Source organism: Littorina saxatilis, linkage group LG2 (assembly GCF_037325665.1).
Source record: "Littorina saxatilis isolate snail1 linkage group LG2, US_GU_Lsax_2.0, whole genome shotgun sequence".
Taxonomy (NCBI): Eukaryota; Metazoa; Mollusca; class Gastropoda; order Littorinimorpha; family Littorinidae; genus Littorina; species Littorina saxatilis.
In genome coordinates this window covers 99,051,482-99,077,362 of record NC_090246.1, presented here as the reverse complement: position 1 = coordinate 99,077,362, position 25,881 = coordinate 99,051,482, and the positions used below count along the sequence as shown (strand labels likewise).

General features: G+C 40.0%; 2 protein-coding genes across 4 annotated transcripts in view; both read right to left on the bottom strand.

The window, feature by feature from the left end:
• Nucleotides 1-266: 266 nt before the first annotated feature.
• LOC138960289 (obg-like ATPase 1) lies at nucleotides 267-20,554 on the bottom strand. Of its 2 annotated transcripts, none has more exons than XM_070332120.1 (12): nucleotides 20,406-20,554; nucleotides 18,756-18,882; nucleotides 17,998-18,080; nucleotides 15,301-15,361; nucleotides 12,356-12,483; nucleotides 10,878-11,056; nucleotides 8,700-8,774; nucleotides 8,090-8,187; nucleotides 7,625-7,768; nucleotides 3,831-3,927; nucleotides 2,858-2,980; nucleotides 267-1,288 (listed from the first exon to the last, which is right to left on the bottom strand). In XM_070332120.1, the coding sequence occupies exons 2-12, from the start codon at nucleotides 18,857-18,859 to the stop codon at nucleotides 1,181-1,183; spliced, it is 1,200 nt and encodes a 399-aa protein (XP_070188221.1). In that variant the 5' UTR covers nucleotides 18,860-18,882; nucleotides 20,406-20,554; the 3' UTR covers nucleotides 267-1,180. The 2 variants fall into 2 exon arrangements, with proteins under 2 accessions (XP_070188221.1, XP_070188222.1); XM_070332121.1 differs by having other exon boundaries at nucleotides 20,308-20,419.
• Nucleotides 20,555-21,552: 998 nt separating this feature from the next.
• Nucleotides 21,553-25,881, bottom strand: part of LOC138960290 (uncharacterized) — an 11,752-nt gene continuing 7,423 nt past the window's right edge. The window contains exons 5-6 of one of the 2 annotated variants that reach the window (XM_070332124.1): nucleotides 24,957-25,094; nucleotides 21,553-24,352 (exon numbers count right to left, since the gene is read on the bottom strand). In XM_070332124.1, the coding sequence (XP_070188225.1) occupies nucleotides 24,346-24,352; nucleotides 24,957-25,094 (145 nt within the window). In that variant the 3' untranslated portion in view covers nucleotides 21,553-24,345. Of the gene's footprint in view, nucleotides 24,353-24,656; nucleotides 25,095-25,881 lie in introns of those variants that run through there. The other variant, XM_070332123.1, reaches the window with a different exon arrangement.

Here is a 25,881-nt window from a genome sequence, read left to right as displayed (position 1 = left end):
GAATACAAATCCAGCGCGCTACCAACTGAGCTATATCCCCGCCCCTTTTAACATGTCATAATGGATATGATGAAAAATACTGAAAAACATAAATTATGTTAAGATGTTTGATAATTTCAGGAGCATGTAGTATTATACAATTTTAATATACAATTTGTTACTAGTTTGTATCAAACAATGCAAATAAAAATCCAAAAATCGAAAATATAAAATAAAATAAATGAAGCAACATTTCTCACAAAAAGAATAAAAGCTGAACCACCAGAGTTGTCGATCAGATTTATTACATGCCAAATGCAACACACATTCAGATGCAAAAACTGTACATAAAATGCAAGCAGGCAGACACACAAACAGCAGGGAACTTATCTTGAAACAGATACCTGACTCTTTTTATACACACACCAGGATATACACTAAGCAGCCCACTAGCAAAACAGGATTTTGCATTTCATTTTCTATCTAACTGAGGGATAGTTGTAAATCATTCTTTGGAATGAGACAGAATCCACCTAGTATGGAACAATTTAGATTGAGACTCTACATCAGAAGGGCAACACGAATGAAAGAAAGAAAGAAAGTTGATAAAAACTTCAGTTGCTCAAGAAAAGAGAGCAACTGAAAGAGGGTAAAAAATGAAAGAAAAGACGAGAGAAAAGAAGACAAACAGAAGAAAATCCATGGCAAAAGAGCTTGAAAAAAGGGCAGAACAGACATTAAAAACTTCCCAGATGCAGTCAATTTCGTATGTCAAGTCTTGCTGACTCTCGACGAGACCTACATTAAACAAATCCATCAAGAATTTTAAAAAACAAACAATCTGCAGACTGAAAAAATACCCCTACCCATCTATCTTTCCCCCCTCCCAGCGAATAAACTTGTGGACAAGGGATGTTAAGCTTTCACTCCCAAGACGAAAAAAACCCCACTACACCGTTCTCCTACCCAAACTCTCCATTCCTCCTTCACAACTCAGACTGTATACACCCGCAATTGCAAAAGTCTATTCCACAACAACATTCAACTCAAATGCAGTGCAGAAATGAGACTTCACAAACAGATTCCAAATGGATGTTTTTTCTTTCCCTTCAACTGTGGAGGATTCACTGCCTTGAAAACTGCTGCTGTGCATATGTTCTTGATGTTTTGGAATTAATGTTTTGGAGGATAACTTTTGCCATCACTTTTTCTTGCCAGTCAGACCTGCGCCGGCGTTGAACTTGAAGAGAATGATGTCCCCGTCTTCTACAACGTAGTCGCGTCCTTTCTGTTTGTACTTTCCTGCCGCCTGGTTTGAAAAAAGAGTAAGAACATTTTTCATAATACGAAGTCGTTTTTAGGAAAAAAAACCCTGAAATTAAAATAAAACAAACAACAAAATAAAGAAATTGAAAAAGTAAATGAAAACGATCAACAAAACAACAGGTTTATGAATAGCACTTTCTTTTCAAGGTGAAGGGAGATAACGTTTGTTCTGTGAAAACTACACGGCTAACTTGAATTTCAGGAGAGCCGGATGATCTCATTTGTCTGAGCTGAAGAGCAGGTAATGGGACACAAGCAAGACATAAACAATGTTTTTGTTACCAGGCTTATTGGAAGTATTCCCTGAAGTGAATTATCAATTTTTACTCTTTCAGCACATCAGCTACCAACAAAGTGACTTTCGTTAAGCCTGTGTAAGGGTCTTGAGCAAAAGAATAAACATTGTATTTTTACACTTTCAGCACATCAGCTATTTTATTCTATTCTATTGCTAACAAAGTGGCTTGCACTGAGACCATTATGGAAGGGGTTTATGTCAATAAGAGTATTAACACTTTTTCACATTTTCTCAGCTATTTATATTGGTGCTAAGACAGTGGCTTGTTCTAAACCTAAAATGCAAGGGTTTTGTGGCTAAGAGTGAACTTTGATTTTTCAGTTTCAGCACATCAGCTATTTATTTTGGTGCAAATAAAGTGGCGTGCACTGAGCCTGCAAGAGTCTTGAATCAACTCCCTTCTTTCTTGGTTCAGAGACAAGTAATCACGTCTTGCTGACTGTTGAAGGGAGATAATTCGAAAGAGACCAACCTAAGTGTTACTGGTAAAGAAGCTCTGCAAGCTTTAAAAGAACTCATAACTGAAATGGGATTCTAAAAATCTACACTTTTTAAATACATTACTCAAAGTGAGTAAACCTGTGGCTTATGCCTACTTTTTAGCGCCGATTTTGACGCAGACACAAAAACCCTTTGGCCTGGGCCCTGAAATTTATGCAAAAATCTCACGCATGCATACAAGTTGAGAATGTTTAAAACCGTGTAAATCTACCTAGAGACTTGGTAGCTCTGACTTTTTCAAGTGTTGCTCTGTGACTTCCACATCATGATTGGTTGCCAAATCAAGAAAACTATCAGAAAATTATTTCTTAAATCAGGAATTCCTGATTTACGGATGGCAACTCATCGCTGCTCATGTCTGTAAATGAATCATAGTTCTGTCCGAAACAGCGAAAAAGTAAATTTCACCAACATTGACCCCTCACCATGTAGATATGTGGCTGGTTATGTGTGAGAATGTAAATAATTGTGTGTGTGTGTGTGTGTGTGTGTGTGTGTGTGTGTGTGTGTGTGTGTGTGTGTGCGAGTTGTGTCTGTGTGTGCATGACAGTGTAATGTACGTATGTATGCATGCATGGTGATGTGTGTCTGCATATGTGTCTGGTTGGTTTTTATTTTATTTTTACCGTGCCGTGCCAAGATGAAATCCTTTTGCAAAATTGGTGAATAAATATCTTGTATCTTGTATCTTGTACCACCTTATTCTGTTTGCTGAGCAGCTGGCCGCCAGCGACTTATTTATCAATTCATTACCTTGCAAGCTACTTCAGACCCTGCCTCCTTGAAGTCGTCGAAGGCCATGATTTCCGCCATGATGAAACCTTTCTCAAAGTCCGTGTGGATGCGGCCTGCTGCACCTGGGGCCTTAGTTCCCACCTGACAGATGGAAGAAATTATTGCTTAGTCTGTTCTTGTCTCTTTTGTTAAAACAGGGTAAAGCAACAAATATATGCTCGTATTCCTTGTCTTAATAATAATAATAATAATAATGGAAACTTATAGAGCGCTTACCTAAAAGCTCCAAGCGCTTTACAATGACATTATTATACACATGTACAAAACCAAAATACAATCATTAAGACACAAAAAGAACAGGAGTACAAAAGCAAATTCATCGTTTAAATCCATGCAGTCACAAACAAACACACGCGTGCGCACGCACATACGCGTGCGCATACACACACACATGCTATCACCACACACATGCACAGATACACACAGACACACATTCACACACACACACACACATGCACACGCACACACACACATACAGACAGACATACACACATACATACAAACACACACACATACACATACACATGAATACTAATATACCTACACAAATCTGCAAGCATGGCGTACACACGGAAATCGCAAATATAATCACAAAGTCTTAAGTGACACCTCCATTTAGTCACCCTTTACACACTACCCCCTATTAAAACGAAGACAAGAAAAACAAGGCAACTAATCATTCAAGATACATATGACTGTAAAAATGCTAACAATCTAAAATAGACACACAGATCCCAGAATGAGGAAAGAGAGAGACAGAGAGAGCAAGCAATACAATCCTAAAAGTTGGTCACACAGTAGGCTTTCACACACACACACACACACACACAGACACACACACACACACACAGACACACACACACACACACACTCACCCTTTAAACAAAAGCATACAAAACCACACCAAAACGATCACTTAAAACATTCTCACCTGTATGGTCCAGGCCTTGACCTCGTCTTTACCAGAGGTGAAGAAATAAACTAAATTGAGAGCCTTGTAGCCATTGACGATGATCTTCTCCAGAGCACTGAAACACACCGTGCATCACTGAGATTAGTGGATTATCACCTATGCCCTTTGTTTTAGACCCACAATAGACGATTTTGGGAAATAACTGTCACGTTTGTATGGGTTGTGAAACCTTTGCTTTTCCTCTGACAAATAACTTCACACACGCTCCTGTCCACCACACACCCCTTGGCCCCGCCAATGTTTGTCCCAGTAAAAAGCAAGCTAAACTCCACCGCATTGTTGCGACGGCTAGCAAGCTTGTTGGGCAACCCCAACGACAGCTGACCAGTCTCTACGAAGCTGCCATTAAGCGGAAAGCTCTCAAAATTGTCCGTGATCCGATCCATCCTCTCAACCCCTGTTTCGAAATTCTCCCTTCAGGTAAACGTTATAAGGTCCCTTTGGCACGCAAAAACCAGTTTAAAAAGTCATTCCTGCCTTCTGCAGTCACCATTTTAAATTCTTCTCGCATCACGTAGAGGCTGGTCGGATGGGGAAAAAACAAACAATGTGTACATGTGAAGGTGTGTGTGAAATATTTGTAATGTGATTACTCTGCTGTGAAACCCAACTCCTGTGATATGAGAGGGTAAATTCACATAGTGCAATATCATATTTGATTGTATCCCTTTTATGTTTTATGTTTTATGTGTGTCGTCCTATACAATTGTTGTTATAATCGTTTACAGGCAGGCAGGCAGGGTGTGCCGAAGAAAAATTTCAATTTTTATGTAATATTCTAATGGACAATAAAGTGCTGTTATTGTTATTATTGTATTCACTCTTGCACCACCCATACAAACCCGACAGTTATTTTTGGAATTTGTCAATTCTCTGTCCAGTTGATCTTGTGTTTTTAATGACTGGCATTGGATTCGAGCTTTTGAGGTGACATTTTTTGTATGAATATTCATTGTCAAGAAGTGATACATCACGTAAAATGAGAGGCACTAATACTACACCTTGATGCCAAATATTACATGAAAATAGTCGATTAAGTAGCATAGAATTAGAAATGTACTGAATCTTATTCAGGAGGCTAACTCTAAGGAAAGAATGCAGCAAAATCATGAATTTTCCTACATGACATCACAACACTTTAGCCTTCTCAGTGCGATGGTACTGGGGTTTTGATGAATGGCAAGAGAGCTATAGTCAACAATGTTCTGTAAACTGGTATTAACCAAAACGCAAGAGGAATACATTGACATTAAAAAGCCAAAAAATGACACACAAGAATGTGTTTATTAGTCATGGCAATCAGTTCATCTTAGTTGTAACAACAAACAACAAGCTACACTTTCATATAAAAACCTCACAAAGGCAATCCCCCCCCCCCCCCCCCCCCCCCCCCCCCCCATCCCAAATCAGTCAATCTTAGTTGTAACGACAAAGAAAACAAGTCGCGTAAGGCGAAAATACAACATTTAGTCAAGTAGCTGTCGAACTCACAGAATGAAACTGAACGCGACGGGCGCTGTGGCGTGGTGGTAAGACGTCGGCCTCCAAAGCGGAAGGTCGAGGGTTCGAATCCCGGCCGCGGCCGCCTGGTGGGTTAAGTGTGGAGATTTTTCCGATCTCCCAGGTCAACTTATGTGCAGACCTGCTAGTGGCTTATCCCCCTTCGTGTGTACACGCAAGCACAAGACCAAGCGCGCACGAAAAAGATCCTGTAATCCATGTCAGAGTTAGTGGGTTATAGAAACACGAAAATACCCAGCATGCTTCCTCCGAAAGCGGCGTATGGCTGCATAAATGGCGGGGTAAAAACGGTCATACACGTAAAATTCCACTCGTGCAAAAACACGAGTGTACGTGGGAGTTTCAGCCCACGAACGCAGAAGAAGAAGAAGAAGAAGAAACTGAACGCAATGCCATTTTTCAGCAAGACCGTATATACTCGTAGCATCGTCAGTCCACCGCTCATGGCAAAGGCAGTGAAATTGACAAGAAGAGCGGGGTAGTAGTTGCGCTAAGAAGGATAGCACGCTTTTCTGTACCTCTCTTTGTTTTAACTTTCTGAGCGTGTTTTTAATCCAAACATATCATATCTATATGTTTTTGGAATCAGGAACCGACAAGGAATAAGATGAAAGTGTTTTTAAATTGATTTGGACAATTTAATTTTGATAATAATTTTTATATATTTAATTTTCAGAGCTTGTTTTTAATCCAAATATAACATATTTATATGTTTTTGGAATCAGCAAATGATGGAGAATAAGATGAACGTAAATGTGGATCGTTTTATATAAAAACTTTTTTTTTTACAATTTTCCGATTTTTAATGACCAAAGTCATTAATTAATTTTTAAGCCACCAAGCTGAAATGCAATACCGAAGTCCGGGCTTCGTCGAAGATTACTTGACCAAAATTTCAACCAATTTGGTTGAAAAATGAGAGCGTGACAGTGCTGCCTCAACTTTCACGAAAAGCCGGATATGACGTCATCAAAGACATTTATCAAAAAAATGAAAAAAACGTTCGGGGATATCAATCCCAGGAACTCTCATGTAAAATTTCATAAAGATCGGTCCAGTAGTTTGGTCTGAATCGCTCTACACACACACACACACAGACAGACAGACACACACACACACAGACACATACACCACGACCATCGTCTCGATTCCCCCCTCTACGTTAAAATATTTAGTCAAAACTTGACTAAATATAAACAAGTCGCGTAAGGCGAAAATACAACATTTAGTCAAGTAGCTGTCGAACTCACAGAATGAAACTGAACGCAATGCAACGCAGCAAGACCGTATACTCGTAGCACCGTCAGTCCACCGCGCACGGCAAAGGCAGTGAAATTGACAAGATGAGCGGGGTAGTACTTGCGCTGAGAAGGATAGCATGCTTTTCTGTACCTCTCTTCGTTTTAACTTTCTGAGCGTGTTTTTAATCCAAACATATCATATCTATATGTTTTTGGAATCAGGAACCGACAAGGAATAAGATGAAGGTGTTTCTAAATTGATTTGGACAATTTAATTTTGATAATAATTTTTATATTTTTAATTTTCAGAGCTTGTTTTTAATCCAAATATAACATATTTATATATTTTTGGAATCAGAAAATGATAAAGAATAAGATGTACGTAAATTTGGATCGTTTTATATTTTGTTTTAATTTTTTTTTTACAATTTTCAGATTTTTAATGACCAAACTCACTCATTAGTTTTTAAGCCACCAAGCTGAAATGCAATACCAAACCCCGGCCTTCGTCGAAGATTACTTGACCAAAATTTCAACCAATTTGGTTGAAAAATGAGCGTGACAGTGCCGCCTCAACTTTCACAAAAAGCCGGATATGACATCATCAGACATTTATTGAAAAAATGAAAAAAACCGTATGGGGATTTCATACCCAGGAACTCTCATGTCAAATTTCATAAAGATCGGTCCAGTAGTTTAGTCTGAATCGCTCTACACACACACACACAGACAGACAGACAGACACACACACACACACACACCACGACCCTCGTCTCGATTCCCCCCTCTACGTTAAAATATTTAGTCAAAACTTGACTAAATATAAAAAGCTACACTTTGATACGAAAACCTCAAAAAGGCACCCCCCACGGTGAAAACAAAAAAGTAGTACAGATAAGATAACAATCTCTTTTCCGGAATTTCACACACACCATAACCCCTAACAAAACTGATCAAAACAAACATTGGCTAGTAAGTTTCAACACCGACCTGGTGGTTCCGGCCTCCTTGAGGTAAGCCTCTCTCTCCTCGTCGGTCGACATGTCCGTCAGCTTCAGCTCCAGGGCACAGCTGAACAGGATGACCATTGCCCCTGGGTCATTGGCGTCCACCCATTCCTTGATCTTCACCAGCCTGGACATAACAATATTAATAATTATGCAGCGGAATCCCCTTTTTAAGACTTTTCTTTGGAGTACAGCATTTTAGTTCATTCATGTATTTAGATACATTTTAATTTTTAAAAACTTTCCAACCTTTTTCTTTATTTGTCTTTGCATTTTATTAATTTTGAAGAGGTGGGGTGGAGTGGGGGGGGGGGGGGGGGGGGGATGGGTGTGGTGTTGACAAAACTGTTAGCAATGACTCTTGTGGTGGAAAACAGATTACAGAAAAAAAGACTTAGCTTTTATGTTACATGTACCGCAGAAAACATGATTAATTCAAAATGCTCACCATTTGTTTTTCTTGCGAATGTAATCCTTTTCTGATAAGTTGACAAGGTAGATGACAGGTTTTGCTGTTAGAAACAGGTGCTGGTTCAGCACATCAATCTGAAAATACCAATAACTTGCATGCACAAAGGTCACATCTAGCAACATTTGAAATATTTTAAACAGGTTAGTGCTGGTTTCCAATTATAATGCGATCCATTTTGTATACCTCAAATTTACTATGAAGTGTTGTCCAAACAGTGTAGTGCATGCTCCAAGTATCGCCAACAGTAAATCCAGTACCTTTATATTACCGAGCGAGAAAGCGTTGGACGAAAAGCTGACCAAATAAAGGAATGAAAAACTTGTCAAGGCTTCAATAGACATGTAAAATGCGCATAATTAAGGGTTGGAAACCCATGAGATAAGACAATCAATAAAGCGCATACGAAAACAATGCCACACTTCTTGTTTGGAACTACAAAAAAAACCACTAAAAAATCACAACTTATTCGGCTCATCTCAAGAGAAATCATTGTACATGAATGTACAGCACGTAAAACAGACTTGTCCAGTTCTGAATTAATTTCTTAACTTCCTTTAGCAGTTTAATTTGCAACAGTGCGTCATACCTCTTTACCGTCCCAGTGGGCTAGCCGGACCCACTTCTTGTCCTCCAACAGGGCTTCCACCTTCTTCAGAACATCCTGAAAACCACATGTTACTTTTCTTGAAACTTCCACCAACAAAAAACCAAATGACCATCCAAACAAGCAACCAAGAAAAGAGAGTCATAACCAAGTAAGGTACAGCACTAACTGAACAACTGCTGTCAAGTCACAAGGATGAAAATCAATTGTTTGTTTCAATGCTTCTTTCTCTCCGGTGCCAGATGGGTTTCGCATAACTCTGACTTAATATTGTGTATACATGTATGTTTGTATTTTGAACGCTTACATTGTTTTGTTTCTTAGAGAGCCCCATCCAAAGCGAGTAAACACAGACCACAAAGCAGTATGAAGGTCATTTAATAGCCCCATCCAAAGTGAGTAAACACAGACCACAAAGCAGTATGAAGGTCATTTAATAGCCCCATCCAAAGTGAGTAAACACAGACCACAAAGCAGTATGAAGGTCATTTAATAGCCCCATCCAAAGTGAGTCAACACAGACCACAAAGCAGTATGAAGGTCATTAATAGCCCCATCCAAAGTGAGTCAACACAGACCACAAAGCAGTATGAAGGTCATTAATAGCCCCATCCAAAGTGAGTCAACACAGACCACAAAGCAGTATGAAGGTCAGTAATAGCCCCATCCAAAGCGAGTAAACACAGACCACAAAGCAGTATGAAGGTCATTTAATAGCCCCATCCAAAGTGAGTCAACACAGACCACAAAGCAGTATGAAGGTCATTTAATAGCCCCATCCAAAGTGAGTCAACACAGACCACAAAGCAGTATGAAGGTCATTTAATAGCCCCATCCAAAGTGAGTCAACACAGACCACAAAGCAGTATGAAGGTCATTTAATAGCCCCATCCAAAGTGAGTCAACACAGACCACAAAGCAGTATGAAGGTCATTTAATAGCCCCATCCAAAGTGAGTCAACACAGACCACAAAGCAGTATGAAGGTCATTTAATAGCCCCATCCAAAGTGAGTCAACACAGACCACAAAGCAGTATGAAGGTCATTTAATAGCCCCATCCAAAGTGAGTCAACACAGACCACAAAGCAGTATGAAGGTCATTTAATAGCCCCATCCAAAGTGAGTCAACACAGACCACAAAGCAGTATGAAGGTCATTTAATAGCCCCATCCAAAGTGAGTCAACACAGACCACAAAGCAGTATGAAGGTCATTTAATAGCCCCATCCAAAGTGAGTCAACACAGACCACAAAGCAGTATGAAGGTCATTTAATAGCCCCATCCAAAGTGAGTCAACACAGACCACAAAGCAGTATGGAGGTCATTTAATAGCCCCATCCAAAGTGAGTCAACACAGACCACAAAGCAGTATGAAGGTCATTTAATAGCCCCATCCAAAGTGAGTCAACACAGACCACAAAGCAGTATGAAGGTCATTTAATAGCCCCATCCAAAGTGAGTAAACACAGACCACAAAGCAGTATGAAGGTCATTTAATAGCCCCATCCAAAGTGAGTAAACACAGACCACAAAGCAGTATGAAGGTCATTTAATAGCCCCATCCAAAGTGAGTAAACACAGACCACAAAGCAGTATGAAGGTCATTTAATAGCCCCATCCAAAGTGAGTAAACACAGACCACAAAGCAGTATGAAGGTCATTTAATAGCCCCATCCAAAGTGAGTAAACACAGACCACAAAGCAGTATGAAGGTCATTTAATAAGAACAAGCAAACACAAAACTTGTACATGTACAACAATATGTTGACATGCAGCCCGGTTTTGAACATAATTTTTTTATTATTTTTTTATTATACATTTAATATCTTTTGTAATGAGGTATTCCTTGACTTTTAAGGTACTGCATTGGTATTTTAGAGTAATTTCCATTATTTTAAACAACATTTACACTAGTGTTTTACTGCACAGCTGCATGAAATTTGGAATTATGATTATATTGTAGTGTATCTGCCTTTTCCCAACCCACTACCAAATGCATCTCATGCAGACACACACACATACACACAATGTGATAGACACACATAAAAACAGACACACACCACATTGAGACACACACACAAACACAACCACACAAACAACCACACACAGTGGCAACACACACACACACACTGAGGCAGTTCCCCATTTATAATCCTTACAAATTCTTCTTTCTTCTTTTTGTCACCAGCCCCTCGCGTGACCGAGCGTTCCAACGGTTCCAAGTGCTTCCTGAGGTACTCCATGTCTTTGAGGCGCAGTTCATCGTGAATGATCTCCAGGTCTCGAGGCGGTTCCACTTCACCTTCCACATGGATAATGTCCTCATCACTAAAGGCACCTGGAAACAACACACACACAAACATGGATTAGGCATGTCCATCTGCACTGTTTTGCTTGGGTGTAGTCTAGTCTGTCTTAAGTCTTATTTTGCTGAGAAGGGGACATAGCACTTGCGTGTGTGCATGTGTGTGTGTGGTTGTGTGTGTGTGTGTGGTTGTGTGTGTGTGTGTGCGTGCGTGGTAGTGTGTGTGTGTGTGTGTGTGTGTGTGTGTGTGTGTGTGTGTGTGAATGTGTGAAAGTCTGTACATCTGCGCTTTTGTCTCTGTATGTGCGTAAGAGTAAAGCATGCATTCTCGCATGTAAGTATTTCCTGTTTGAGCAATCTTTCCTTGTGGACAAAACATCAGTTCAATATATGTGTTCGTGCATCCAACACAACTTTCCAAACTAGGGAGAAATAAAAAGAAACACAAGGACAGAAGATGGTGATAATCCCTTAAATCAAATTAACCTCTGAGCAGACTCAATACCAGGAAAACAGAAATGCACATGTGAACAAACTTATGAACAACATTGAACATGGCATCATAGGTGCACACAACTTACGGACAACACGGAACTCACAGACAACATGGTACATGGCATCACAGGCACAGAAACAATTAAGAACAACATGGCATCACAAACACTGACAAACTCACGGACAACATGGAACATGACATCAGGGACACAGAAACAATTAAGAACAACATGGCATCACAGAAAAACTCATGAACAACATGGAACATGGCATCACAGCCACAGACAAACTCGCAAGCACTATTTTGATGGCAGCACGGGCACACAATAAAAATGTGATACTATTAATTTGCATGTATGATACAGGTACAAATGTGATAATTGTAGGCTTATACTAGTGATTACTGTGTGTGATACATGAAATGTGATATGAATGCTGTTTTTATATGTTATACTCTTACTTTCTCCCAAGCGCAAGACAAATTCTTCTATGAAAATTGAAGCCAATAAAATTTGAGTTGAGTTGAGTTGAGTTGAGTTGAGAATAACTCATGGAAAACATTGAACATGGCATCACAGGCATAGACAAACTCACAAGCACTATTTCTAGGCATCACAGGCACATAAAAACTCACGGACAACATGGAACATGGCATCACAGGCACAGACATACTCACAAGCACTGTTTAAAGGCATCACAGGCACAGAAAAACTTACGGACATGGAACATGGCATCACAGGCACAGAAAAACTTACGGACAACATGGAACATGGCTTCACAGGCACAGAAAAACTCACAAGCGCTGTTTAAGGGCATCACAGGTGCAAAAAAACTTACGGACAACATGGAACATGGCATCACAGGCGTTGACGTTGGACAGGAAGGCGTTACCGAGCCCCTTTCCCTCGTGAGCTCCCTTCACCAGACCAGCGATGTCCACAACATTCAAGTAGGCTGGTACTTTGCTGCAAACGCACAAGACAAAGACAGCCCCATGTTAACTAAGATGCCTTCTTGGAGAGATGTGTTAACACAATTTAAGACAAGAAGAGCAAACGCTCGATCGAGTCACTTTCGCAGTTCTGAATATTATATGAGGCATCAGATGGACAGGAAGAAATTGCTATTCACAACACAATGAGTCACGTTCACATAAAATTTGAGCCCGGTCACTTTTATAGTTTCCGAGAAAAGCCCAACGTTAAGTTGTGTGTTGCCGAACAGAAAAGGCTAGTTATCTCCCTTGTTTTTCTGATAACGTTCGTAAAAGGCTACAGATGTAAATACTTTGATGTAAAGAATAATCCTACAAAGTTTCAATCACATCCGATGAACTTTGTCAAAGATATAAAATGTCTAATTTTTCCTTTGACGCTGACCTGTGACCTTGAAAAAGGTCAAAGGTCAACGAAACCATCGTTAAAGTGTAGAGGTCATTGGAGGTCACGATTAAACAAAATATGAGCCCGATCGCTTTGATAGTTTCCGAGAAAAGATATAAAATGTCTAATTTTTCCTTTGACGCTGACCTGTGACCTTGAAAAAGGTCAAAGGTCAACGAAACCATCGTTAAAGTGTAGAGGTCATTGGAGGTCACGACTAAACAAAATATGAGCCCGATCGCTTTGATAGTTTCCGAGAAAAGTCCAACGTTAAGGTGGTGTCTACGGACGGCCGGACAGACTAACACTGACCGATTACATAGAGTCACTTTTTCTCAAGTGACTCAAAAACCAATATAAGACCCTGTTCCTGCTAAAGTTTCTGACACATCAATGTACAGTTCTATGATTCATCCTGTGCTTTCCCTGCATTGAATTAACCAACTGATGCACTGGGCTGCATTAGACAATGTTCAGAAATAACTCTGTCTAGATTCCCAAGCCGTGTGGCAGAGTAAGAGCTCCTTTTACTAACGCAAGGTTTTCAATGTAATGTAAAGCTAGTAGCGTGCTGACGACTGGCTTCAACCTGCGATTGTGACGAATGACTAGCTCTAATGTGTTCATATAGTATACGGTAAAATTGATACCCTTTTCTTTCATAAATGTACTCATCGGAGTTGACGATTAGTTGCGTCAAAGATTGCTGGCTCGCCGTGATCGCTGACATGACAATGTGTTTTTGACCTAGGTCATGTGGGTTTGGCTTGAGGTCACATGAGTTTAGGAAAACACACCGGCTTAGTGATCACTGCAACTGCAAGTGATCAGCAAGCAATTGTCGGCGAACGGTGGCTGAGAAGTGCATATTTTAGAAACAAACAGATATTAACTATCATATCGAGCTTGCATCAGTAAAAGTGAAAAAGCCGTGTTGTACACAGTGCAGTGGGCAAAATGCTTCCCTTTTCTCCACGAAACTAGGCATGGATGCTCCTCATAGTACTTTGGCAGAAAAGCCTTGCTGGGAGTTTGACCAAGCTTCTTTTTTTTGCTCCGTGGCGGTTGATCGCCAAAGTCTTCTGAATCCGTGTTCGTCGCTGTAGCCATTTTTTTCCCTCCAGAAAGAATGAGCTACGAAGTGACCGCGTTCAGAAAAGTATGTGCTGAAACGCCCGCGATAGTTGTAATAACAGCAGCAAGACCAACTGACTACGCTACTCTCACGGGCGCCGGACATGTTTTGCACGCAGTACACAACCGGTTAGTACAAATTATGGATCGGAACTCGCTCGCGTTTTTGCGTATTCAAAATGTCAAAATGTGTAGTCGAAACGAAACGTTTGCGTAGTATAAGACAAGCATGCGTAGTTGCGTAGTTTGGGGACCAAAATCGTAGTTTACTACGCTCAATGTGTAGTGTAAACAGGTCTGAATATTCTGTCAGAAGGCTTACAAATCCTGACAGAGTAATATCTGGAAAACGTTTTTATATTTAGTCAAGTTTTGACTAAATATTTTAACGTAGAGGGGGGAATCGAGACGAGGGTCGTGGTGTATGTGTGTGTGTGTGTGTCTGTCTGTCTGTCTGTGTGTGTGTGTAGAGCGATTCAGACCAAACTACTGGACCGATCTTTATGAAATTTTACATGAGAGTTCCTGGGATTGATATCCCCGAACGTTTTTTTCATTTTTTTGATAAATGTCTTTGATGACGTCATATCCGGCTTTTCGTGAAAGTTGAGGCGGCACTGTCACGCTCTCATTTTTCAACCAAATTGGTTGCAATTTTGGTCAAGTAATCTTCGACGAAGCCCGGACTTCGGTATTGCATTTCAGCTTGGTGGCTTAAAAATTAATTAATGACTTTGGTCATTAAAAATCTGAAAATTGTAAAAAGAAATATAAATTTATAAAACGATCCAAATTTACGTTCATCGTATTCTCCATCATTTTCTGATTCCAAAAACATATAAATATGTTATATTTGGATTAAAAACAAGCTCTGAAAATTAAATATATAAAAATTATTATCAAAATTAAATTGTCGTAATCAATTTAAAAACACTTTCATCTTATTCCTTGTCGGTTCCTGATTCCACAAACATATAGATATGATATGTTTGGATTAAAAACACGCTCAGAAAGTTAAAACAAAGAGAGGTACAGAAAAGCGTGCTATCCTTCTTAGCGCAACTACTACCCCGCTCTTCTTGTCAATTTCACTGCCTTTGCCATGAGCGGTGGACTGACGATGCTACGAGTATACGGTCTTGCTGATAAATGGCATTGCGTTCAGTTTCATTCTGTGAGTTCGACAGCTACTTGACTAAATGTTGTATTTTCGCCTTACGCGACTTGTTTTATTATCTGTTACATAACTTCACTTCTCTCTCTCACCTGGCTGGCTGGTAGTATTCACACAGATGCTCCCATCTCTTGTCTGGGACAGGTACCCTGCCTGCACAAACCAACACATATCACTTGTCTTGCATACAAGTTTCAGCAATGTTTTGAAGTTTTAAGAAATCTTTGGCGCCCCTTTTCCCCAGTGTGAAAAACTGTTGTTGGTGATTTGAAAGAAGTATCAGTGGTTTTTTGTTTTGCTGCCAACGCCATACCACATCCCCCCTGCATATCCACAACATTTAAAAGCCATGCCCTTGTATATTTTTGTGTACATTCTGATAATCCTTATCTCCTTTTTTTTATCCAGTATAAATACTCTGTATCTATAGAAGATTTGTTAATATTGAAACAAAATGACCCCCTCAACTAAAATGCACTTTGTAACATTTTGCCTCAGTTAACTCAGCAAGCCTTATCAACTTAATTCTAGTTTTGTCAAACACTTCAGCAGTAAAGTATAATGGAATTTTTCAGAAGAGCGCTCAGAATTACACTCAACTTAGGCAAAAAAAAAAAAATTGTCTGTTTAGGGTAACCCGACCGACCCTATCGATTTGGCGCCGACCCAAAACCTTTTTTTTTGATTTCAAAAAAAAAGAAGAAAAAAAAGAGGTAAAAATGCTAAAAAAAGACATTTGGCGTTTCTTTCTCTCCCTTTCTCTCTGTTTTATTTATACGTTAGTTTTGAAACATGTATTCATCAAATACAAGAAGTGAATGTTCAGCCAACATAGCATTTACAAAAAAAAAAAAAAAAAAAAAAAAAAAAAAAATACCTACCTACCGACCCTACTTTTTTTGGTCATGTTACCCTGAACAGACAATTTTTTTTTTTTGGCCTTATTCTTAATGGCAGCTGAGGTAAACAGGAAACAACACTAAAACTCTGCATCATATCTCCAGCACATTTAAAAATGTAAATCAACTAATTGATGTGCAAACTCTTTCAAAATCTGAAAACAAAAGAAGGAAAATCTGTTGGAACAGGTTTTACTAATATTTGTCTTAGAAATTCAAAATCATCAGGGTAACAAAACAAAAAGCTGTTTAAAAGTGCTAAGAAAATTGCTTGTAAATACACATACAGTGGTGCCGGCCAGCCATGTGAGGCCACTCTGGGGAAGGATACCTTCCAAGAAAGGACACATATGTCCCTTTGTTTTTCTTTATTTGGTGTTTAACGTCGGTTTCAACCACGAAGGTTATATCGCGACGGGGAAAGGGGGGGAGATGGGATAGAGCCACTTGTTAATTGTTTCTTGTTCACAAAAGCACTAATCAAAAAATTGCTCCAGGGGCTTGCAACGTAGTACAATTTATTCCCCCCTCTGCTTCTTTACCTCTGTAAACTTGTAGGGGTAGTTATTTTTCGATAATGACCCAGCAACCAAACAAATAACGACCCAGCAACAGCCTGAATCCTCGATAGTGCAATGGGTTGAGAGGTTGTTCTGTTTCGGTACTACTTTTTGCGACTGAAAAGTTCCGAACGCTCTAATGTACGAAGTATACATCTCTGGAGCAAACAATACAAACATACCGCATTTAAATTAACAACTACAGGCCTGAACACACGAATCTCCATATAAAATCCATGAGTTCGGTTGTTTTCTGAATCTAGATCAGACGTTCATCACAAGCAATTTCCCAAGGCAAGTAACTCATACTTTGTCTAGCGACAAGAGTAGTTCCCCTTCTTTTCACTCAGTTTCTTCGACAACAGACTGCAATCCGACGGTCAGTTTTCAACAATATTTCATTTAATAAACAGATCACACGCAACCAAATGCACACATCTCATCAATTTAAACAACATAAAGCGGTTTCATACACTATTTTCCCCAGAAAACTTAACTTCATACAGTTTTTAACGTTGGAACACGGGTGCAAAAGTTCGTCTGCTAGTCCCATTTGACGAAAGAACATTTTCCTAACCGATACCAAAACATATACAGAACACACAATATCTGCCTTTGCCGCCACAGCAGAATAACAGCATATCTGTGTACTTGATTTTAGTCCAAAATAGGAAAACTGACAAGAAGTGTTAACAGAATGGAATGATTTGCACGGAACTATACAACCGCGCATTAATCGATCGCCTGCGCAGGTTGACTGGTTGAGTGAATAGGATTCGATCAAACTTTCGCAAAAAACCTCCTCTTTTCTTTGAATAACTGAAGAAAGGAGGAATAAAGAGGTTACACACCTCGTCTCAGTGATTATCAAAAATAATGGTCTCAGTTCGCGGTCATGAAAAAGCTCGCTAAAGCTCGCATTTTTCATGATCCGCTAACTTCGACCATTATTTTTGATAATCACTGAGACTCGGCATGTAACCTCTACATATTACCTTACTGGGAGAATGCAAGTTTCCAGTACAAAGGACTTAACATTTCTTACATACTGCTTGACTAAAATCTTTACAAACATTGACTATATTCTATACAAGAAACACTTAACAAGGGTAAAAGGAGAAACAGAATCCGTTAGTCGCCTCTTACGACATGCTGGGGAGCTACGGGTTTAATTCTTCCCCCTAACCCGCGGGGGGTATGTCCCTTTGTAATCTGGACCAAAGTATACCTGTCATGACAGGCCACCTGCAATGTAGGGACACTTTCCGCTGGTCCCAAGAGTGTCCTTTCATCACAGGCACCACTGTATATTATTTAGCTTGGCACTTACTTTCATTTGGGTCTATTGTGCAGAAAGGAAAGTTTTCAGCCGGAGCAGCATTCTTTGTCAGAACGTTGAAGAAGGTGGACTTTCTGCAGAAAAGAAATGAGAATATGCCCTTTAAATGATGGTTAGGACACTTCAACTCATTCAATAGATATAAACATGCTATTGCAGGCATAACGTAATTAGGGCCAAGATTTTTTGTTTGTTTGTTTGCTTAACGCCCAGCCGACCACGAAGGGCCATATCAGGGCGATGCTGCTTTGACATATAACGTGCGCCACACACAAGACAGAAGTCGCAGCACAGGCTTCATGTCTCACCCAGTCACATTATTCTGACACCGGACCAACCAGTCCTAGCACTAACCCCATAATGCCAGACGCCAGGCGGAGCAGCCACTAGATTGCCAATTTTAAAGTCTTAGGTATGACCCGGCCGGGGTTCGAACCCACGACCTCCCGATCACGGGGCGGACGCCTTACCACTAGGCCAACCGTGCCGGTATTAGGGCCAAGAAAAAATATGTTTTGTGTGTTTCCGATGACAAGAAGGCCCCCAAAAACTAGGGTCAGAAATATATATTTTTTTAAGGTTTTTTTTAAGGGTTTTGTTTTGTTTTTGTAACCAGACACATGTGGCTTTTTTATTGACCAGTTATCTTTCCTTTTCAAGGCAATGTAAATAAAATAAAACAAACAAAAGACACCAAACACACACCAAACAAAACCTCAACAAGAGCAAAATAACTTGGGAAGCATTACCCAACATTAGGGAGACCAAGAATGCCGATTCTGAGATTGGTTCCCATACGTCCAATCAGTGGTGGAGGTTTGTTCGCACCATCGTCCTTCTTTTTGGGTGGCATGATGCTTGATGTGTTCTGTTACACTGCACAAGGAATAATTTTCCGAACGTAATTGAAAGGAGCTGGTATACCTGTCACAAAAAATAATGATTACAGGTTACTTTAATTTTGAATTTCACATGTATGATGTTTACTTCCTTCATTCCCATATTTTCCTGACTGTGACGTCTTGATAGATAATATCTGGAAAAAGAATTCAACTATGTTCTCCTTTCACAGCTGAAACACATTGATAAAATGAGAAGACATCTGTGTTGAAATCGTACTTGGCATGAAAGCATTCTTTCACTTCCTGCCCACAGGTAGGTACCAGAGCAGATTACTTCAACCAAACATGGGAAGCAAGTAAGAGTGTTGGGTGGCAACAGGGTGAACATAAAATACATGTGTAGGGTCATCTTATCTAAGCCTCCAAATTTGCAGAACCTGCACCTGTAAGTATAACAAGTCATTTTTAGATCCCTTTGAAGTCACGGAATGAACTGTACCTTAGTGTACAATTGCATTTCGTTCACATGCGTCTAAGTCACTTTAAGACGGAATTATCCTTGCACTCCGACAAGGGACGTAACTCTGTCGTGTAAATGATGTCCCCTGGTAGAAAAGGTAAGCGTTTTCACGTCTTTTTTGTCGATCAAACAGCCAAATGAATTAATTATGCTAAAGTTTGGAGCTCAATCTGTCAATTAATTTCACGACAAATGTTATTTGGCTTGTTTACAGGGACTTGTATTAAAATTAAGGAAAGAATGCTACTGAATTTTGAGCTATGAATTTAACACACTAAAGTTCAAGATTACCTACTAATCTTGAACTTTAGCGTGTTAAATTCATAGCTCAGAATTCAGAGGCATTTTAAGTCTCCAAATTTGCAGAACCTGCACTTGTAATCATAACAAGTCATTTTAGATCCCTTTGAAGTTACGGAATGAACTCCGATGAACTGTACGAATGCATTTTGCTTACATGGGTCAAAGAAGGAATTATCCGTATGAGCGGACAAAGAGAGACAACTCTTTCGTGTAAATGATGTCCCATGGTTGACAACGTACGCCATTTTCGTCAATTGAACAACCAAATTAATTAATTATGCTTAAGTTTGGAGCTCAATCCGTCAATTAATTTCACGACAAATGTTCTTTGGCTTGCTTACATGGACTTGTATCAAAAATAAGTAAAGAATGTCACTGGATTCTGAGCTATGAATTTAACACGCTAAAGTTCAAGATTACCCCTCATGAATTGAAAGGTGATCACATGAAAGGTGAACCATTGAACGAAAATATAAACAGTATACCGAATAAGGCCCCTTCAGCGCAAGTACCACAACCAGTACCTGAACCGATTGAAGTCTTGCTGCCAAGAATTTGAAGAAATAACTTCAGTATTCGGAGATCCGACCTCTTCCAGATGGATCTCCAGTCTCAGTAAACCGGTAATAAACCTACCTTGCGTTCATACACAGAAGCAGAACAAAAGACCCACAATATTCGCAAACAAACAAATGGGATTAGTAAATATTGCACGCTGTCGTAGCAATACCTACCGGCAGTAACGTGTGTTTCCAGATATGGAGTACGCCGGAAAGGGGTAACTCTGGACAACCAGTTACTCAGAGTTGCCTCCCGTGCATTGTTGATGTGATTTTGGGTCCACGAAAGCTCACTAGCTCCGTTTCCCGCTGGTCAGAACTTTTCCAGGCTGATACTGCTCGTTGAGACCGTGTATCAACCGTGACCGTTCGGTTCCTGGACCAGAGACTATATATATATTGTAGCAGGATCTATCCTTGGACGTTCTCCGACCTTTGTTAACATTTTTCAATTTTAGCTGCCTATTTCTCACAGAATCGATAGTTTTAAGGCAATCAAACTTGTAGCGGCCCGGGCATTGTCGATCACGGTCAATTTTGCGACACTGTGAATCAGTAGTTTTTGCCTATCGGATGCCGCCTAACTGAGGTATTCACTAGTATGATAATGACCATTTACGACGAAAAAAAAAAAAAGAAAACAAAGAAAGAAAAAAGAAGACACGATTCGCGAGGTACGATGCATTCCGAGCCACGTTGAAATAGGGTTTTCGCCCATATAACTCCCGAACTCAGTGACGTCCCCCAAAGAATATGGGTAGCCGACAGAAGCATAACTGCAGGTTCTGAAACTAATTTAATTACTGTGGTGAAAGGGATACCCTGATTACCCTGATTGTAACAACAGTTTAAGACTTGAAATGAATTACTCTCACACGTGTAATTGTACGTTAGTTTGTGTTTCATAATTGAGTTAGGTGTGAACACAGTTTTCTATATTTTAAAATTTACCGGTAATGTAACTATGTTTTGTGTTCGAGTCTTCTTCAGGTGTCATCATTTGAAACAGTTTTACACTGACAATCGAAGGCTAGCCGGCCACAGCAAACGGCAGCCACAGCCCCCCCCCCCCCCCTCCTTTCCCGAGTCGCCACACCATGATGAGTGAGATACGTTGTGTGTGCTTGTGTCACAGTAGCCAGTGTGTCACGTGTGTGTCGGTGTGTGTGTGTGCGCGCGCGCGCGTGTGCGTATGTGTGTGTGTGAGAGAGAGAGAGAGAGAGAGAGAGAGAGAGAGAGAGAGAGAGAGAGAGAGAGAGAGAGAGTAGTAAGCATTCGTGCATTTGGCAAGCAATGTATAACAAAATAAGCGGAAGACGTCTTCACAGAAAAATACATGTAATTTCCTTTTCTTGTTCACAGTACTGAAATCAAAGTACAAAATGTACAACACGTTGAAGTGATTGAGATTTCTGTGGTGCGGCCACATATTCCAGTATTTTTAACTCGAACAGAATAACTGTGCACAAATAAAATGTAGCACACACACACACACACACACACACACACACACACACACACACACACACACACACACACACACACACACACACACACACACACACACACACCAGAAGTGACACGAAAATGGATACAACCAGAAAATAAAAGTACACTCGAAAAACTAACGCTGTGCAGCACTGGCATTCATGCAAAAAAGCAATACAAATAATAAACATATCTAGTTTTGAAAAAAAAAGAAAACAAGTCGCGTAAGGCGAAATAACAACATTTAGTCAAGCTGTCGAACTCACAGAATGAAACTGAACGCACTGCTTTTTTCACCAAGACCACATACTCGTAGTTTCGTCAGTCCGCCGCTTGTGGCAAAGGCAGTGGAATCGACAAGCCATGCAGAATAGTGCGGTAGTGGTCGCGCTGAGGAGGATAACACGCTTTTCTGTATGTCTATTCTTTTTAGCTTACTGAGTTTGTTTTTAATCAAAACATATCATATCTATATGTTTTTGGAATCAGGAACCGACAAGGAATAAAATGAAATTGTTTTTAAATCGATTTCGGAAATTTTATTTTAATCATAATTGTTATATTTTTAATTTCCAGAGCTTGTTTTTAATCTGAATATAACATATTTATATGTTTTTGGAATCAGAAAATGATGAAGAATAAGATGAACGTAATTTTGGATCGCTTTATAAAAAAATAATTTTAATTAAAATTTTCAGATTTTTAATGACCAAAGTCATTAATTAATTTTTAAGCCTCCAAGCTGAAATGCAATAACAAAGTTCGGCCTTCGTCGAAGATTGCTTTGCCAAAATGTCAATGAATTTTATTGAAAAATGAGGGTGTGACAGTGCCGCCTCAACTTTTACAAAAAGCCGGATATGACGTCCTCAAAGACATTTATCCAAAAAATGAAAAAAATGAGTGTGCACTTTTTGTAAAAAACAAATAAAATTGTGATGAGAGCTGCCGTAATTATTTCGACAACAGCCACAGTTGTGCTGACACAAAGATACCTCCCTTTTAATATGAGTTTTATTTTGCCAATTCACAACGACGATCCATATGTTTAATTAAATGAAAACACATCACATCTTTTTATGTGGCAACACACACGATGCAGAATAATGCGAAAGAACAACACTTAATAACATTGCCGAACACCCATGCCATGCCAAAATAAACCCTTTACACTTTTCTGACAGTGCAGAGCACCTGCACTTACCTAGCAACGCACACGAGTTCCACGGCAACATGAAACAATGAACTGATAATTCAACAATACTGTTTGTAAGATTCAAGTTATTGTCTCAAAATAACTCTTGTCTTTCGAGCCTCTGTCAATAATAGGCCCAGCTTGGAGTTACGTCCCTTCAACTGGAAATAAGGTTACCCGAGACGATGATATTTCCGAGTAAAACGTATTCCTCTTGATGTTATTCCAAACAGCCCATATACAAATATCTCAACAAAAAGTAAATATCATAGCGGAGTAAATAACATTTCTAAATAAAAAGTTCACTTTTTGCAGTGACTTTGCATCACACTGAGATCATCATCATCATCATCATCATCATCATCATCATCATCATCATCATCATCATCATCATCATCATCATCATCATCATCATCATCATCATCATCAACAACTACAACAAAAACACATTTTACTGTCGGCTATTGTTTCATCGCCGAAATGTCTGTAGTATACAATACTGTAATGACAGAAACATAGTTATGCCTTGCCCTACACTTGCCAAACACAATAGTTTGCTTCATTCTGTTTTCACGTCAGGCTTGGTACAGATGCACATTTTCTCAGCAAACTCCTCAGTCCTTCCATTTTTCTGTTGTCGCCCAACACACACACACACACACACACACACACACACACACACACACACACACACACACACACACACACAAGTTAACCATGTCTTATCAAAAACATACCTTGAATGGTTGAAAACGACGTTAAACACCAAATAAAGAAAGAAAGAAAGAAAGATCAAAAACATCCTACTCTACATAACAAGCAACTATATCAGTATTGACTATAGATTTTATGATCAAAACCAAAATGGGTAGGATAGTTTTATCCCATGTGAAACCTGAGCCGATCCGTTGCGTTTAAAAACATTTAATAAAACTTAAAATGTTGTCTAAATAGAAGTTTTAAAGACTTGTTCAGCTGGGAGCCAAACACTTGTCCAGCTGGGAGTCTTAAAAACGTATGTACCTTGGAGTTTGAAAAAAAAATAAAACCAACAACCATGTTTTGCGGGTAGGAGTAAACAACTTGTTAAATTAGGAGTCGGGAACTTGTCTACTTGGGAGTCTTAAACAACTTATTTAGCTGGGAGTCTAGTTAGGAGTCATGAAAACCTGGAAAGCGGGGACTCTTAAAACCTCGTTTAGCTGTCACAGTGTCAGTCTTAAAAACTAAACAAGCTTGGAGTCTCAAAAACTTGTCAACCTGATAGTCGAATAAAGTTGTTTCACCAGAAGTCTTAAAATCCTGTTTGGGTGGGAGTCCTAAAACGTGTTTAGCTCCGAGTCTTAAATAAATTGTTTTGCTTGGAATCTAAAACACTTGTTCAGCTGCGTGTCCACAACACTTGTTTTGCTGTGAGTCTTGAAAACGTGTTTAAGAACAGGGCCGGACTACCGGGGGGTTATGGGGGTTGCGCAACCCCCCCCCTAGCCTAAACATGTACCTTACTTATTTAATTTTTTTTTATTATTGCTTATTTTATGCCGTTTCATGCAAGGAGCGACCATTTTCCTATCTCAGAATATGACCTACCCGTCAGCTTCAGGGGGCTTCGCCCCCTGACCCCCACAACGAGGGGGGGGGGGGGTGGTGGTGTGGGTTCTAGGGTTTCCGGACCCCCCCCCAGCCAAAAAATAAAAATATTGAATGAGGTATGCATTTCTTTATTTTACATTGAGTTTCAATTTTTGGGGTATTAATCAGTGACAAAATCTGCTGCCTGAAACTGGTAATGATCATCCTCAGAATGCACCAGATTGCACCATTTTGCATCCTTTTTTTCAAAATTTTCCGGGGGGGCATGCCCCCGGACCCCCCTAGCAAGCTAGGCGCTTCGCGCCTTCACACCCATATCTTCACAATATACTTTTGAAAAAAAACAGTCATAAAATGAACTGATCCGCCCCTGCCGCCAGGGGGGACATCCCCCTGGGCCACCACTGGCAACCCCCCCCCTCCTCTTCGCCTAGTCCGGCCCTGAAGAAGTCGGGAAAGTGTTGAGGCACTGGCAGCAGCCTGGCACACGCACGTATTCCACCTTGTAGATGGCTCCTCTCTTGACCACAGCCGACACCGTGTAGTATGTCTGAGAGCACTGGCACCCCGTGCATCCCAGCGCTTGACTGTAGACACACACAAAAACACAAGCTTACATATGACATGCCGCAGTGATTGTGCTACAGGTGTTTTACAGACCGCTCTTTTTTCACGCTAGGTCCTTCCCGCACACAGCACGCAATCATGTTCACAGCTACAGATCTACCCAGGCTTTTGGAATAAGATCATCCTTTCACGTGGAACAGAGCTTCTTTTCGCGTGGAATACAGGCACCCTTTCACATGGAATAAGAACACCCTTTCACATGGAATAAGAGCACCCTTTCACATGGAATAAGAACACCCTTTCACATGGAATAAGAGCACCCTTTCACATGGAATACAAGCACCCTTTCACATGGAATAAGAACACCCTTTCACATGGAATACGAGCACCGTTTCAATGGAATAAGAGCACCCTTTCACATGGAATACGAGCATCCTGTTCAAGGAATACAAGCACCCTTTCACATGGAATACGAGCACCCTTTCACATGGAATACAAGCACCCTTTCACATGGAATAAGAGCACCCTTTCACATGGAATAAGATCATCCTTTTACCAGGAATCATAAGTGTTACTTCCAGAATCAATTCATCAAAAACTCCCACTGCTCTACATAGGAACTATAAATGCTGTTGATTGTTGGTATGTGTCATCGTGGAAGGATGGTCTAGCTTACATCCCATTAAAGCCTCAATATATCTTAGGTGCTGGGCAGGATATCTTACACGAGACGGAATGTACCTTTAAAAAACGAGTGGACGGTTGATTGGTTACTTAAGTTTTACGTCATCACAGGAACTAGAGCCT

What these genes read in the sequence shown, in the direction of transcription:
- LOC138960289 (XM_070332120.1), bottom strand. Translation starts at nt 18,859, where the DNA reads ATGCCACCCAAAAAGAAGGACGATGGTGCGAACAAACCTCCACCACTG. An exon ending in TGCCATGTTCCATGTTGTCC is followed by an intron (nt 11,057 to 12,355) that starts GTAAGTTTTTTT and finishes TGTTGTTTCCAG; the next exon opens with GTGCCTTTAGTGATGAGGAC. An exon ending in GGTCTGAAGTAGCTTGCAAG is followed by an intron (nt 1,289 to 2,857) that starts GTAATGAATTGA and finishes TTTTCAAACCAG; the next exon opens with GCGGCAGGAAAGTACAAACA.